Source organism: Berghia stephanieae, chromosome 2 (assembly GCF_034508935.2).
Source record: "Berghia stephanieae isolate SIO BIC M18660-M18661 chromosome 2, UCSD_Bste_1.3, whole genome shotgun sequence".
Lineage (NCBI taxonomy): Eukaryota > Metazoa > Mollusca > Gastropoda > Nudibranchia > Aeolidiidae > Berghia > Berghia stephanieae.
Window position 1 is genome coordinate 108,329,268 of NC_088361.1, and position 17,040 is coordinate 108,346,307.

Consider the following 17,040-nt stretch of genomic DNA (forward strand, 5'->3'; position numbering starts at 1 on the left):
AGATAGATAGATAGATAGATAGATAGATAGATAGATAGATAGATAGATAGATAGATAGATAGATAGATAGATAGATAGATAGATAGATAGATAGATAGATAGATAGATAGATAGATAGATAGATAGATAGATAGATAGATAGATAGATAGATAGATAGATAGATAGATAGATAGATAGATAGATAGATAGATAGATAGATAGATAGGTAGATAGATAGATAGATAGATTGTCAGGCCGAAAATAAAAAAAAAGCTTCTGAAAGGATATCAATCTAAGACTACAGATCATGTGACTTCCATTGACTGACTTAAAATGGAAAAGCAAACATCACGAATAGAACTGTACAAAGGTTAAAATTTATGCCATAACATGTTTTCTTAAATTATGCATGTTGAATTAAATACAGAATTGTCAGGATTCTGTACTTACCAGTTCTTCCTTTCTGCAGCAGGTCATGACTTTATTCATCATTTCTTCCAATTTCTTTTTCTTCTCGAATTCACTTCCTCTTTTGAAAGCCCCTGGAAATGCTGCGTACATTTTCCTGGCCAGTTTGTCTTGATATTGTGCCGACATGACTCTTTCTTTGCTTTCATGATTTTCAGAATAAAAATACTTACTTGAAGTGACTCATTAACTCACTCAACCCTAACACCGACTATATCCGTAGTGTACCCGGTTACTTTTACCCCATGCCTATTTATTACATTTTTCTGAGACAAATAATTATAGGCGTAGTATCAACTCTAATATTTTTAGTTTTTGCATGTTAATCATAGTTGAATAAAACTATCTATTTACATGCTCATTTTTATTACATTTTGAAAAGTAGCAAAAGTCTCTAGGATTGAGTGACTTAATCAGAAAATACAAATTTATCAATTTCCTTTTCAACATTAGTTCATAACATCATTGTAAAAGAGTATCGTAATAAAGCAAAATTGCGTATGTTGTTAGCTAACGTATATAAATAAAACACTAAAAATATATTTTATTAAATAGTAAAACATTGTAGCAGCAACCCCCCCCCCCCCCCCCCCCCCTTGCCCAATAAACTGTGTACTTTGCTAACTGCCAAATCTTTGCTTTATTCTAACTATTTTCTCTATAAATACACTAAAAAATATACCGCTCTCTGCCATCACACTGACAAGTTGAGTCAGGGGGGAAAATATTTGTTATACGACCAACTTAAATTAATTCTCAAGTGCTGTGCTAATTTATGATTACACTTCAAGAAAAAAAAGTTAACGCGAAAAAAAAATGAAAAGGAGAACCTATTGAGTCTGAAACAAAAATAAACATAACATCTTCAAAAGAGAATAAATTATTTAACAATGAACTTAACAGGCTCAAAGATTTCTTAAGTCAACTGAGATTAATTTTTTATTTAATTGGCGGAAGGACAGCTAAAGATTGTTCTTTATTTGGAATAATCATATTTATTTTTGTTCTAATTTTTAAAGAAACTTGCCTACTACTAAACAACATTTGTTGAAAAGAAAATGAGGTGCCAGAGAAACTATATGAAATAATTTAAATTGTCACTTAGTTTTGCTGGTGGCAAAATAGTTTTTATAAATTAGATACAAGTGTGCACTAACAAACTGGACCAGCAGAACTTAAAGCCTAATTTCTGTCTACAATAAGAGGAAACGGTAAGAAAAGGCAATGAATCTTCTTCACGGATATGTCTTTTTAACCCAAGATGAGAGAAAAATGAATTTATTTCAAGACGAATTTTAAACCGAAAATTAATCAGTTTCAGAATAACATTGAAGTACAACTTTATTTACTTTGGACCGGTGGTGGTGTGTTTGTAAGCATATGCTATGATGTTTGCAGCACGGCCACTTCCTGCACAAACAATGACAGGAGTTCCTTTGGAAACAGTGACAAAAACATCTTGAATTGCATCAACTCCTCCTTCCAGCAAAATTTGAACCAGTGGAATTCCGAGACCTCCATCTGAAATTTATTTTTTTAATGAGAAGGTGATGAATACAGAGAAGAGAACTTGCTCAACTATGACTAAAACAAATAGAAAAAAAGTTTTATGGCCCAATAAACATTCCCCCCCCCCCCCCCAAAAAAAAAAAAATAATGCGAATCCTCAACAAAAATTATACAAATCCATACAAATTGAATCTAAATCAGTTTACTGCATAAAATTTCTCATATTTTAATGCCAACCTCTTTAGTGTTTCTTTTTTTTCCGAATTGCAAATAAAAAAGAAAAAGAAAAAACATTTCCAAAAATCAAGTAACTTAATATCAGGGAAAATAATGTATAACGAGGTAAATACTAAATATTTCATAACTATGAATGTTTTGTTGAAAAGATTATCATTGAAGAATACAAGTAGGGATAGATAGGAGTTGAAGAAAATTACAATAATATATACAAATAAACAATGGCTAAGGGTGACCCGATTGATACCAAATTAAAATGAATAAAACAGAAACTCATTTCAGGTGGATAATTAAATGATTTCAGTAAAATAAAAAATAAAAATTAATATCTAATTATATTAAGCACATTATTCAGGAACAAGACAATTGAGTTTTTATATATACGTGTGTATTTGTGTGTGTTTGAGTAATATATTTATGTACAGTGTGTATATGGATGTGTGTGTGTGTGTGTGTGTGTGTGTAATTGGATGCGCGTGAGCTATTGTTCGTATGTCCGAATCTGCAGTGTGTAATGTTTTTTACTGATGGTCAATATGAAGCGCTTCGAAGCTTCGGCATAAGCACTATATAAATGTACATTTATTATTATATTATTATTATTATTTAATTTTTGCATAATGAAAGAATAAAAACATTACTCTGCACTGAAGTTGAAATTTTCTTTTCTAACTCAGCCCTAAAGTCTGCAACCCCACTGTAGTGTATACGATATCCATTGTCAACAAAAATGAAGTGAGTGTGGTAGGGATTCAAAGGCACGGCACGATCATGATGAATCTCATTCGAACTCCTGTGGTAAGCATTGAACCTCCCCTGTTGAATGCAAAATTACAACAATATTGGCTCATAAAACTTTATTCAAAAGTTGAACCAAAAAGAAACAGAATTCAATTGTTGATGAATTTTTAAATCTTAATATAATTAAACGAAATTCATGAGCGATTTTAAAAATAACAAATATTGAAAGCGTGTAATACCACATTATTTTGTTTTGGGCTCTTTTATTTTCAAAAATTATCTTTATGATCAAAACAGGGCTTATAACACGTGCACAAGAAACAAACTGAAAAGTCAAATTAAAGACTCACTTTCCCGGTAGGATTTTCCAGTCTCTGCCTATCTTTGACATATCCCCAGGGAGAAATACCGATACATCTAAGGAGATGTGTCACCTTGTTGTCAACCCACACAAATGACTGGCCTTTGTGAACGGCCTGACCGACTGCCTTCATCACTCCCATGTTGGCTCCGGAGGTGATTAACCAGGCTTTCGTTGATTTTGCTGCCTGTGGAAAAGCACCATTTAAAAAAAAATTGAAACAACACTTTAATCGATTTTCTATCCTTAGAAAATGTTTAAATTAAATAACAAGTGAATAAATTATAACAACAGCCAAACTGTCAACATTAATTATACATGGGGCAAAAGAATAATTTAAGGAGTTTACTATATGAGTCAGTAGAGTCTTTATTTTTTAATATTGCATTGAGGTGAAAAAAGTGGGAATTCACTGAAAATTAACTAATTAATCGGAGGATTGGTAATAACAATAATATGTCTTGATTCCCGTGAAATTAGATGCATATTTATTATAGGTATTTAAAAGAGAATCAATCGTTTTGGATTGTTTTTAAACTTCACATGATTTATTCAGATCGGCTCCACCTTTTTAAATATCACTTTACTGTTTACATAATTCTTCAACCTTGCTTCACCTATGGTGTGGTAGGTTTGAATTAGAGCAGTTGTAATGGAACAACAGAAGCTTAAATCAAGTTGTTTTTTTTTTAATGTTGAATATAAATCCTTCTCATTTCATTTTATAGTTTAAAACATTTTTATATACATATATTAAACAATATAATTGAAATTTTTATAATTGGATTAAATAGTTATGTATAAAGCACTTTACAAGAGTTTCAGGCTAACAACAGCAACACTTAACGCATACGATGAGAAATGATGACTGTCAAATAATATTACATTTTTAAACTCGATTTTGTAATTTTCCTAGAATATCTTTTCTCCATTTAACAGCGAGACTGAATTTCTGTCAAATAATATTACATTTTTTAACTCGATTTTGTAATTTTCCTAGAATATCTTTTCTCCATTTAACAGCGGGACTGAATTTCTGTCAAATAATAATTCTCGTCATTATTAATCTCATTACAACTACAGACATAACCATCTTTAACTAAGACAGTAGTAACGGCGATGCTGCTCATATTTCCAGTGAAGCAAGAGTCACATCAATGTTACTGCAGTTTTGGTAAAAAAAAAAAAATTATACAATATTATATCAGGTTAGCATAAAATCGAACACCACTCATAATCGAGCTTTTTTTTGCTTTTTTTATATAGCGCAATATCCACTTAATGTGCTCAAAGCGCTTTACAAGGAGTCCCTGGTCAACAGCAACATTTAACATGAAGAACGGGACATGACGCCTGTTAGGCGATATTACAATTTTTGAACAAAGACAACGCTGTTAACGACCAGGTACTCATTTTACACCTGAGTACAGTGAGAGAATGTGAGTAAAGAGCCTTTTCCAAGGACTCAACAATGCGCCGAGCGCGAGGCTTGAACCCAGGACCTTCCGATCCGAAAGCGAGTGTCATACCACTAGACCACATAGCCGCACTATAAAGGGACAATCTCATACCTTGATCAAACCTGAATTGAATATTTCCCGAGATGAACTATCCAACTGAAAATTTTTGGCTCCGCCCACCACAGAAATGACGAGACTGGGACGCTCTGGGTCCAGCATGCCCCAATGGTTAATCATCAATTGGATGACATCGTTGACATTGTCCTCATTACTTACTCTTACATACTGAAATACATAGACAAAATATAACTGTCCTCATTACTTACTCGTACATACTGAAATACATAGACAAAATATAACTCCTCATTACTTACTCTTACATACTGAAATACATAGACAAAATATAACTGTCCTCATTACTTACTCGTACATACTGAAATACATAGACAAAATATAACTGTCCTCATTACTTACTCTTACATACTGAAATACATAGACAAAATATAACTGCCCTCATTACTTACTCTTACATACTGAAATACATAGACAAAATATAACTGTCCTCATTACTTACTCGTACATACTGAAATACATAGACAAAATATAACTGTCCTCATTACTTACTCGTACATACTGAAATACATAGACAAAATATAACTGTCCTCATTACTTACTCTTACATACTGAAATACATAGACAAAATATAACTGTCCTCATTACTTACTCTTACATACTGAAATACATAGACAAAATATAACTGTCCTCATTACTTACTCTTACATACTGAAATACATAGACAAAATATAACTGTCCTCATTACTTACTCTTACATACTGAAATACATAGACAAAATATAACTGTCCTCATTACTTACTCGTACATACTGAAATACATAGACAAAATAAAACTGTCCTCATTACTTACTCGTACATACTGAAATACATAGACAAAATATAACTGTCCTCATTACTTACTCTTACATACTGAAATACATAGACAAAATATAACTGTCCTCATTACTTACTCTTACATACTGAAATACATAGACAAAATATAACTGTCCTCATTACTTACTCTTACATACTGAAATACATAGACAAAATATAACTGTCCCCATTACTTACTCTTACATACTGAAATACATAGACAAAATATAACTGTCCTCATTACTTACTCTTACATACTGAAATACATAGACAAAATATAACTGTCCTCATTACTTACTCTTACATACTGAAATACATAGACAAAATATAACTGTCCTCATTACTTACTCTTACATACTGAAATACATAGACAAAATATAACTGTCCTCATTACTTACTCTTACATACTGAAATACATAGACAAAATATAACTGTCCTCATTACTTACTCTTACATACTGAAATACATAGACAAAATATAACTGCCCTCAAAACTTATTCTTACATACTGAAATACATAGACAAAATATAACTGTCCTCATTACTTACTCTTACATATTGAAATACATAGACAAAATATAACTGTCCTCATTACTTACTCTTACATACTGAAATACATAGACAAAATATAACTGTCCTCATTACTTACTCTTACATACTGAAATACATAGACAAAATATAACTGCCCTCATTACTTATTCTTACATACTGAAATACATAGACAAAATATAACAATAAATAATCTGGTGATAGGTCTCAAATGAAATTCGGACCCACGATTTGGAATGATCTCCCTCAATCTGTGAGATTCTCGAGCGAAATAGACTTTTTCAAAATAGCCCTGAAAACATATCTTTTCAGGAAATATTTACTTAATTGAATTTTAAATGTATTGTATGTGACATTTATATTGATGATGTATTGATGCCCTTTTATGCTCTTACTTGTTTTGATAACTTGGTTGAATTGTTTTTTTGGGGGGTTTTTTTGTGTTTTTTTTTGTTTGTTTTTTTTTTTGGTTTTTTTAAAGCGCTTTGAGGTTTCGACGAAAGGCGCTATATAAATATGCTTATTATTATTATTATCTCATGATCAAAATGACAGATTCTGAAATGATCTGAATTAATTCAGATGTTGATGTTTCCCAATCATGTAGAGCCATAATATTATAATCCTCTTTTTTTTTCCTTTTTTTTTGTTTTGACCATCAGCGTTTTTTCAACAACAACAACAACAACAACAACAACAATAATATCAAATGATGATGCTTCTATTTAATATCTATGGAACAGACACTAAATCCCCAGGAGACTCCATCCCCATATTGATTCAAAGAAACCGCTTTTTGATCCAAAGAGACTCATCCACTACCGACAGCTGAATCTGGACCTTTTGTTGAGTATTTGGGTAACGTACTTTGGAGGCCCCAATTGCTCAGTTGGCAGAGCACTCATTTCACATGCAATGGGACCGAGATCAATCTCGGGTGAAGTCAAGATTTTCTTTTCTGTCCACCCAGCAGTGATTGGATAGATGGGTCTGTTAGACCTAGTGGAAAGTACTCAACACAATGCAATCAGTATTAAGACAGGACGAACAGCTCCTGAAAGAAGACATTCAGCACAGACAACTGGAAAGAATAGCACAATATGGAGAAAATTTGGGGGGAATTAGTGCCTGAAAAGCTACAGGGACAACCATGCCAGATGAAATTGATATAAAAATACAATTCTTCATAGTGATTGGTGGCTGCAAATGAGTTGAAGCGTAAAACATTTTTTGTTTTGTCTCTTTCTGTAGCTGTTACTTAACATTTATTCACAGCTTTTAGTTTTAGACAGTCTATCATAAATTACCTTTGCAGGCTTTTTACCACCAATGGTTTCGACATTGAAGTCCATTCTTCCAAAGGCATTAGTCTGGCTTGTAACCACTGTTTCACTTTCAACCCATTGAACACTTTCAGGTAAAGGCTCTCTCATTATTTTCTCTGGGTTACTCAAAGCCGATGCGATTTCTGAGAGAAAGAGATTGAATCATGTGCATATCAATAACCCACTACACTCATGTACATTCAATATGACCTTTGAACTTTTGGTTGTTTTATTCAAATGGGTCATAGAGTGAGAGTTAGGCCTAAGACATAAAAGACATTTTTTGTATCAATATTACAAACAGCCAATGAGATTATTTTTAGTAAACTTCCCTTTCCTTTCCCCCAACTTGTCTTTATTTTTATTATTGTTTTGAAGATCTGAGTGTATTTTAATTTCAAGAAAAAGTTTGATGCTGCATTGCAAAAGATGGGACAGTCAGTCTGACTGGCATAAAAAAAATTTAAAAAATTGAGCTTTTATATAGCGCAATATCCACTAAACGTGCTCAAAGCGCTTTACAAGGGGTCCCTGGCCAACAGCAACACGTAACATTTAGAACGGGACATGATGCCTGTTAGGCGATATATCAAATTTTTGTTTGGACAAAGACAACGCTGTTAACGGCCAGGTACTCGTTTTACACCTGAGTACGGTGAGAGAATGTGAGTAAAGAGCCTTCTCCAAGGACTCAACTATGCGCCGAACGCGAGGCTCGAACCCACGACCTTCCGATCCGAAAGCGAGTGTCATACCACTAGACCACATAGCCGCATAAATATAATACATGCCAGGAAATGGGACGGGACACATGTGCAAGAGTGTATAACTTAATGAGATGTCAGAGGCATCAATCAAAAGCAAACAAGAAAAAGTTTATACTGTCGGAAGGAAACAAAATGAAAAATGGAAAAGCAAATTCAAAATAATACAAATTAAATTGACAATGAACAACAGCAAATAAAATGTTTAAAGTGTCATAAGTTTATATATAAATGACCAGAAATTGAATTATTTCTAAAAATTAATCTAATATATTTCCATTCTTCCCCTAAAGCTTATACTGTATTACAAATGGGGCATTTTTTGGCTCATGGCCTATAAGTTTCATAACCTGCTATGTTTAAAAAGATAAAGTTTACCAGGAGGGACATGAAATCCCTTAGTGTACTGGTCTCTCCTTCCCCTGGCTCCAGCATGCATGGAAAGAATTTCACCACAATTACATCTGTGAAAAATATTTTATATACAGTTATATATATATATATATATATATATATATATATATATATATATATATATATATTATATATATATATATATATATATATATATATACACACATATATAGGAGAGTGAGGTGGTTGAGTAGCTATGGAATTGAACTGTTCTGGGTTCGATCCCTTCTTCAAGCATTTTCTTGAACAACACAGGTGTTTCCTGTTGATATCTCATGTTTGTTTGATGAATTTTCAATATTCATTTATGGAATGCCTAGGCGATGGCATCAAACGTAATTTTTATTTCAAATGTTATGTAAATATTCAATTTTACTATTTCCAGTACTTTACTATATTTGCAGTTATGCAATTAGTTATAACGCTGAAGGTAACTTATGAAATTATTTTTACATTCATTCTCTGCAAGATGAGTATAGGAAAGCTTGTTTAATATTCAGATTTTCTGGATTCAGCTTAAGATATAAATAATACAAATATTTAAAAAATAATAATAATAATGCTTGGGACTATAACCAATTTTAACAAGTTCAACTTTTTAAGAATCCCTAGTCATTTCTTAAAAGTTGAATTCTCTAAAGACGAGGCCCCATGCATGGTCAAATAACTCACCTAAGAAATCTTGCTTTGATCTGCCTATAATGCTGAAATTGGTCAGCTCTAGGAACAAACAATCGGCATTCTTTTTGGTGGAAATGCTCCTGAACAAAGCGAATCTCATCTTCTCTTTTCTATAACAGTAAAATGTAAACATTCTTAAACTCTGTGATTATATGATTTAATAATGGAAAGAAAAAGTTATTGTAAGCAAATATTAACACTAGTTTTATTGATTGTTTATTCTTATATTTATTTATATATTTAAAAAAAATTCTGATTGTAATTTTCTTTAAAAACGTAAAGAGCAATTTGCATTTTTTTTAAAAAGGAAAATGATGCCACAGTTATTCTGACTTTACTCATATCTAAATTCTAAGATATAATTCATGTGGTAAGGTAAATGAGTAGGTGAATTTCAAAAGGTTCTAAGTCCCATTTTCTCCATTCAAAGAAAACCGCAATTTTTTTGTTATTTATTTATTGACTTAAATAAGATAAGATAAGATATACTTTATTCATCCAATAAAATGGAAATGCGTTTACAGACGTGGCATGCATGAAAATGTATAAACACAAAGTTGAGAATCTATGGCGACAATGTATATATATATATAAATATATATATATATATATATATATATATATATATATATATATATATAATATATATATATATATATATATATATATATATATATATATAATATGCACATGCACAAAAATGTAAAAATATACAACCAAGAACCAATAGCAACACTAGGAAAATACATGCCTTGTTTGACAATACCCTGAGTGTTTTGAAACCCAAATTTTCTCTATTGATTTTATGGAGTCCAAACAGATAGCTTGAGATTGTGTACTCATTTTCTATCAAGATGTGAATTAGGACGTTTTGAAAGTCAGTACTCAAATATATGATATGATATGATATGATATTACTAGAAAATTAAAGCAAAGTCAATTATCTGACGAATACTTTATACTTGTAATGACAACAAGTTTTTTGGGGTTTTTTTTTTTTAGGGTTTAACGGGGATTGTGACGCATTTGTGACCCTTCGTCTCAAAACGGTATTAAGTCAGGATGATTACGATGCTTTAAATGGAATTTGTAGCCAGAAACATCATGCTTAAGTTGAGTTTATATGCTTTATACAGGAGAAGGAACGTCATATTTTACTGTGGTAAATACCAACTTTTCATATTTTTGACCAGTTTAACTATAATTTGACTTTTTATCATCTGGTCCATCCCGACATAATACCGTTTTGAGATGAATGGTCACATTTAGATCATGACATTGCCAGTAAAAAGGAAGAAACAGGGATAATCAGAATATTCCAGATTAACAATTAAAAGCACACGAGAAAAAGTAAGACAAAAGGGAATGGTTTAAAGAGGGAACAGAAGTAGATTCCAAGTGCAAACTATTAGTGTACTTAGTACGAGATCACTTACAAGTCTAATCCAGACACAAGTACAGGATTCCACTTATAGGAATACACGAAAACGCTTACAAATCACTTATAATCATGCAACCAAAAAAAAATAAAAACATCCTCTCCAAAAAATATAACAAATGCATTTGACTGTTTCCCTCCCAGGTAAGGACTGTAGCTAAGACAAGGACAAAATAAAATAATTTAATTCCAAGACAAATGACCTCCCTGCCCATGGGAGGACAGAAGGCCCCACACAGGAAATGACAACACCATTGTTGAGTTTTGATCAATGCCCATCAGAATACAACCCAAAGAGAGTTCACCTTGTTTTGCTCATCTATTTCCGCTTTTCTGTCTTCTTTTTCACTTGTGAGCCATCTTTTATAATGTGGTGATAGCTCAGGGCTCTTGGAACGTGACATCACTGCACTGGATTGGCTCCATACCCCTGTTTCATCAGATGGATGTACACGACTTCCTGATGATGTCATCATTGTGGACGACATTAGTCCTTAAACCCTGAAGTAAAATTTTCAGATGGGCAATGTTGTTAATTAAATATTTGATAACCATTTTTTTAACTGCGCAAAACCGCAAATTATAAATTAAATAATAATAATAATAATAATAATAATAATAATAATAATAATAATAATAATAATAATAATAATAATAATAATAATAATAATAATAATAATAGTAATAATAATAATAATAATAATAATAATAATAATAATAATAATAATAATAATAATAATAATAATAATAATAATAAAAATAATAATAATAATAATAATAATAATAATAATAATAATAATAATAATAATAATAATAATAATAATAATAATAATAATAATAATAATAATAATAATAGATCTTTATTGTCCATAAATATGGCAATTTGTCATTTAGTTACACTTTTTATAACGTTAAATGATAACTATAACATTGAACAGATATTTCACTCCTACTTATTTTCTCTCTCTCTCATATCTCATATAACATTTAGACAAATGAGATTTTTGTCCAAGACCACTAGATATTGATACGCAACACCATATTGTATTATATATAAAACAAACAATGATCAATTCATATGATTACATTTGGGGAGTAAAAACATAAAGTAGTGTTAATTGTCAGCATAATGGCTTTGGTTGTCATGGAAGAAAAAAGATAAGAAGAAGAAGAAAGAAAGAGGAAAGATAAGAAGAAAGAAAGAAGAAAGAAGAAGAGAAGAAGAAGAAGAGAAAGAAAAGAAGAAGAAGAAGAAGAAGAAAGAAGGAAGAAGAAGAGAAGAAGAAGAAGAAGAAGAAGAAGAAGAAGAAGAAGAAGAAGAAGAGAAGAAGAGAAGAAGAAGAAGAAGAAGAAGAAGAAGAAGAAGAAGAAGAAGAAGAAGAAGAAGAAGAAGAAGAAGAAGAAGAAGAAGAAGAAGAAGAAGAAGAAGAAGAAGAAGAAGAAGAAGAAGAAGAAGAAGAAGAAGAAGAAGAAGAAAGAAGAAGAAGAAGAAGAAGAAGAAGAAGAAGAAGAAGAAGAAGAAGAAGAAGAAGAAGAAGAAGAAGAAGAGAAGAAGAAGAAGAAGAAGAAGAAGAAGAAGAAGAAGAAGAAGAAGAAGAAGAAGAAGAAGAAGAAGAAAAGAAGAAGAAGAAGAAGAAGAAGAAGAAAGAAGAAGAAGAAGAAGAAGAAGAAGAAGAAGAAGAAGAAGAAGAAGAAGAGAAGAAGAAGAAGAAGAAGAAGAGAAGAAGAAGAAGAAGAAGAAGAAGAAAGAAGAAGAAAGAAGAAGAAGAAGAAAGAAGAAGAAGAAGAAGAAGAGAAAGAAGAAGAAGAAAAGAAAGAAGAAGAAGAAGAAGAAGAAGAAGAAGAAGAGAAAAGAGAAGAAGAAGAAGAAAAGAAGAAGAAGAAGAAGAAGAGAGAAAGAAAAGAAGAAGAAGAGAAGAAGAAGAAGAAAGAAGAAAGAGAAGAAGAAGAGAAGAGAAGAAGAAGAAGAAGAAGAAGAAGAAGAAGAAGAAGAAGAAGAAGAAGAAGAAGAAGAAGAAGAAGAAGAGAGAGAAGAAGAAGAAGAAGAAGAAGAAGAAGAAGAAGAAGAAGAAAGAAGAAGAAGAAGAAGAAGAAGAAAAGAAGAAGAGAAGAAGAAGAAGAAGAAGAAGAGAAGAAGAAGAAGAAAGAAGAAGAAGAAGAAGAAGAAGAAGAAGAAGAAGAAGAAGAAGAAGAAGAAGAAGAAGAAGAAGAAGAAGAAGAAGAAGAACAAGAACAAGAAGAACAAGAACAAGAAGAACAAGAAGAAGTGAGAGAGAATGTGAGTCAAAAGCCTTTTCCAAGGACTCAACTATGCGCCCCTCAGAGAAGGACTTGAACCCAGGACCTTCTGATCCAAAGGCTAGCGTCATACCACAAGACCACATAGCTGCACAGTTGTAGTACTCTTAGCAGTGGTAGACGTGGTAGCAGTAGTAATAATAGTAGTAGTAGTAGTAGTAGCAGTAGTAGTAGTAGTAGTAGTAGTAGTAGTAGTAGTAGTAGTAGTAGTAGTAGTAGTAGTAGTAGTAGTAGTAGTAGTAGCAGTAGTAGTAGTAGTGGTGGTAGTAGAAGAAGTAGTAGTAGTAGTAGTAGTAGTAGTAGTAGTAGTAGTAGTAGTAGTAGTAGTAGTAGTAGTAGTAGTAGTAGTAGTAGTAGTAGTAGTAGTAGTAGTAGTAGCAGTAGTAGTAGTAGTGGTGGTAGTAGTAGCAGTAGTAGTAGTAGTGGTGGTAGTAGAAGAAGTAGTAGTAGTAGTAGTAGTAGTAGTAGTAGTAGTAGTAGTAGTAGTAGTAGTAGTAGTAGTAGTAGTAGTAGTAGTAGTACCAGTAATGGTGGTGGTAAGGTGCTGGAGATAGACTAGGAATTTTATAATTTACCAACTTACCCCTGATGAACTGTACGAGATGTAGGTAAGTTGTTTTTCAGGATACAAATGTCCATTACTTATTGCTTGAGAAGGCCTTGGCAGCCATACTCTTGGTCATTTAGAACCACTGTAATTTGGTCAAGATGAAAGTGAAGAAACAAATCTTGTAATATTTCATAAAATGAGATCTTTTACAAGACCTATGGTCTCAAATTGGTATGATGTCAAAGTGATATTGATGCTGAAAATGAAATTTTTAGTTAAAAATGTAAAATTTGGATTGAGTTGCATGTGCAGTATTGAGTAAAATAAATATAGTTTCATAAGGTGCATGTAAACAACATTTCCTTTTTTTCCGATCATTTTAACTTTAAACTAACATTTAAGCATCCATATTATTTCAACATAATATCAACAAAACATGATGGATCACATATAAGTCAAGTATGGATATAACTTATCTCTATTTACACAAATTATTCACTGGATTTAAAATTTTGTCATAAACGCTGTTTTGTGACCCACCATGTTAATCTAATATTATATTGAGATGAACCTCATGTGGAAAACTAAGTCTCAAATCAAAATGATCAGAATTACTAGACAAAAGTCACATTTGCAGCTCAAGATATCACATTCATCCTCCGACAAAAAGAAAACATTTGAGTTATCTCACATTTTGTAACTTCCAATATCAACCATCAGAATGACTTCCGATATTTGATTGAGATGGCTGGTCACACTGTGGGTTATAGGACATTCGTGGCATCCAGAAAATGGATGATCACCAAGCCAGTAAAAGCTACTACACCATCACTCCTGTGATACTTTTTAATTGTAAAATAAGTACCTGGTCGTTAAAAGCATAGTCTCTGTCGGAAAAATTGAATTATCACCTATCATATCTCATCCTACATTAATTGTTGCTGTTGGCTAGGGACTTCATGTAAAGCGCTTTGAGCACATTTATTGGATATTGCGCTATATAAATGCTCAAGGGCAAAGTTACTAGGTCGTTTTTATGCACCTCCATTATGTGAGTGCAATCCACAGTTTTCATTATCAATGCTGAGTGTTTATCATAGACAGGTTTATTTTGATCATCACAAAAGTTATATCATGTAAACCTTATGTCTTTGTAACTAAAAATTATGTATAAACAAGCAATATGATTAAGATCAGGAACTTGAAGATATAGACACATTCTGCTATCTCGGGAGTATAATTGACAAGGATGGAGGCACGGAAGCAGAGGTGAAAGCACGGATAGGAAAGGCACAGGCTGCATTAACATCTTTGAACAGAGTTTGGAGAACTAAAGATATCTCCCTTTAACTAAAGCTAAGACTTTTCAACTCAAACGTGAAGTCTGTCCTACTGTATGGATGTGAAACTTGGAATGCATCACAAGCATGTATAAGGAGGGTGCGTAAGCTACTCAAAATAAAATGGATGGATAGAATAAAAAATGAAGAAGTATGGAAAAGAACACAGCAGAAACCAGTGGGAGAGGAAATAGGAAGAAGACGATGGAGGTGGATTGGACACACGCTTAGAAAGAATGACTCCACTATAACAAAGAAAGTATTGGACTGGAACCCTCAGGGCAGAAGATCAAGGGGAAGGCCACGAGGAACATGGAGAAGAATTAATGAAGCTGATATACAGAGAAGTGATAAGACATGGAATGAGATAAAAAAAAGTTAGCCCAGGATAGAGAAGGATGGAAACTGTTTGTCTGTGGCCCAGGGTGAAAAAGGTAATGATGATGATGATGATGATGATGATGATGATGATGATGATGATGATGATGATGATGATGATGATGATGATGAAGATGATGATGATGTTGCAACTGAAATTTAAAACCACATATAAGTTGCAGTAAGTAAAATCATTTTCTTCAAGAATGACGTGAATAAATAACACTACCACCAGTTGACTCTACAGCGCAGTGTTTAGATTGTTAGTGTCCAGCCTTGAAGGCACTTGGTTCGATTCCCAATGGAGACAATTCTTTAAAACTATTTTTTTAATATAACTTATTTTATTTCATAGAGAAAAATTTTTTATTAATCATTTTTATTGTTATTATGTCCTTTAAATGCTTTAACAGTATCATCAGTATTTGTTAACCATGTTTAATTGTTTGTTTGTTTTAATTTTGATCATTTAAAGTTTTCTATAAAAAATCGTTCAACTCTTTCAGTGCTGAGGCTATATTCACATTTCCATCACAAAATGGCTGGCACTAGATTGAGGCAGCATGAGAACAAGCTAAGACAAAGTGACATTCGAATTCGGCGCAAAATCTCAATTAAAATACCCCCCAAGGGCCAAGTGAATGTTCTGATGAAAGAAATGATACCATTGGTTCAATTTATAGTACTTTTGTAGAAAGTAGGATTGGATTACATTATTATTTTTGCCTTTCAAGACCGGCCCTTTACCAGTAGAACAGATTTTGCTCTGGCCACACAGTGCGGCCAAAGGCGCTGAAAGAGTTAACTTATCATTGTTGATGATATTATAATCTTATCATGATTTGGCCAATTGGACTTTTTGAAATACCAAGGCTCCAAAAGCACTGGACCAATCATCACCAAATTTTGAATGTACAATTGACATGAGATGGATTGCGTGTATCATAAGATTGATTAGACATCAAAAAATCAAATTTGTTTCGTCAAATCTCATCGAAAACATAGGCCATCATTTTTAGCACATGGGTTGTGTGTCAACCATCTGATAAGCAGGTGTAATAATGAGGTGGGAGAACTTGCATTTAATCATTACCAGTTAGTGGTTCCTGTCATCATTTTGAATAAATCAATTTCTAAAATCTATATCAACCAATCATCTGTTCTTAACATTGGGAAAGATTTCTATGCCAAGTGAGCAAATAAGATATTAAATGCAGAAAATATCTCTCCGTGCCCAAATAAAAAGTTCTGTTCAGTTCACTTTCAAAGTTGAAAAATGTATTGTCTATTAAGACAATCGAAATTGAGTTAAATTTTATTCAACACTAGAATCACAAGTTGATTGACTTGTCATCACGTTAATTGAACAGATAGCTATGCTTGTCATTAATTTTGCTATTATCATTATTGCTATCATTATTATTTTTATTATCAAAGTGGCAATTCAGACTCGAGTCTGAATAGTTCCCCTGGCTATTCGGACTCAAATGCCAATGTGTGTGCGCATACAGAGGAGAGGACGACACAATGTTGGCAGTAGCGTAGAGGGTGGAACTGATAAAGAAATAGAAAAAGAGTTCAGAAGAAATTTTGTTTTGCCCATATCACACTGATTCAACTCA

The 17,040-nt window shown here is 32.3% G+C and overlaps 1 protein-coding gene across 1 annotated transcript in view; it reads right to left on the reverse strand.

The window, feature by feature from the left end:
- LOC144966180 (transient receptor potential cation channel subfamily M member 8-like) overlaps positions 1 to 17,040 on the reverse strand; it is a 49,971-nt gene that overhangs the window by 31,179 nt on the left and 1,752 nt on the right. Inside the window, exons 2-11 of the mRNA XM_078902332.1 lie at positions 13,734 to 13,842; positions 11,158 to 11,353; positions 9,406 to 9,524; positions 8,698 to 8,783; positions 7,538 to 7,698; positions 4,868 to 5,041; positions 3,286 to 3,483; positions 2,836 to 3,010; positions 1,798 to 1,969; positions 431 to 590 (exon numbers count right to left, since the gene is read on the reverse strand). Of these exons, the coding sequence (XP_078758458.1) occupies positions 431 to 590; positions 1,798 to 1,969; positions 2,836 to 3,010; positions 3,286 to 3,483; positions 4,868 to 5,041; positions 7,538 to 7,698; positions 8,698 to 8,783; positions 9,406 to 9,524; positions 11,158 to 11,340 (1,428 nt within the window). The 5' untranslated portion in view covers positions 11,341 to 11,353; positions 13,734 to 13,842. The remainder of the gene's footprint in view (positions 1 to 430; positions 591 to 1,797; positions 1,970 to 2,835; positions 3,011 to 3,285; positions 3,484 to 4,867; positions 5,042 to 7,537; positions 7,699 to 8,697; positions 8,784 to 9,405; positions 9,525 to 11,157; positions 11,354 to 13,733; positions 13,843 to 17,040) is intronic.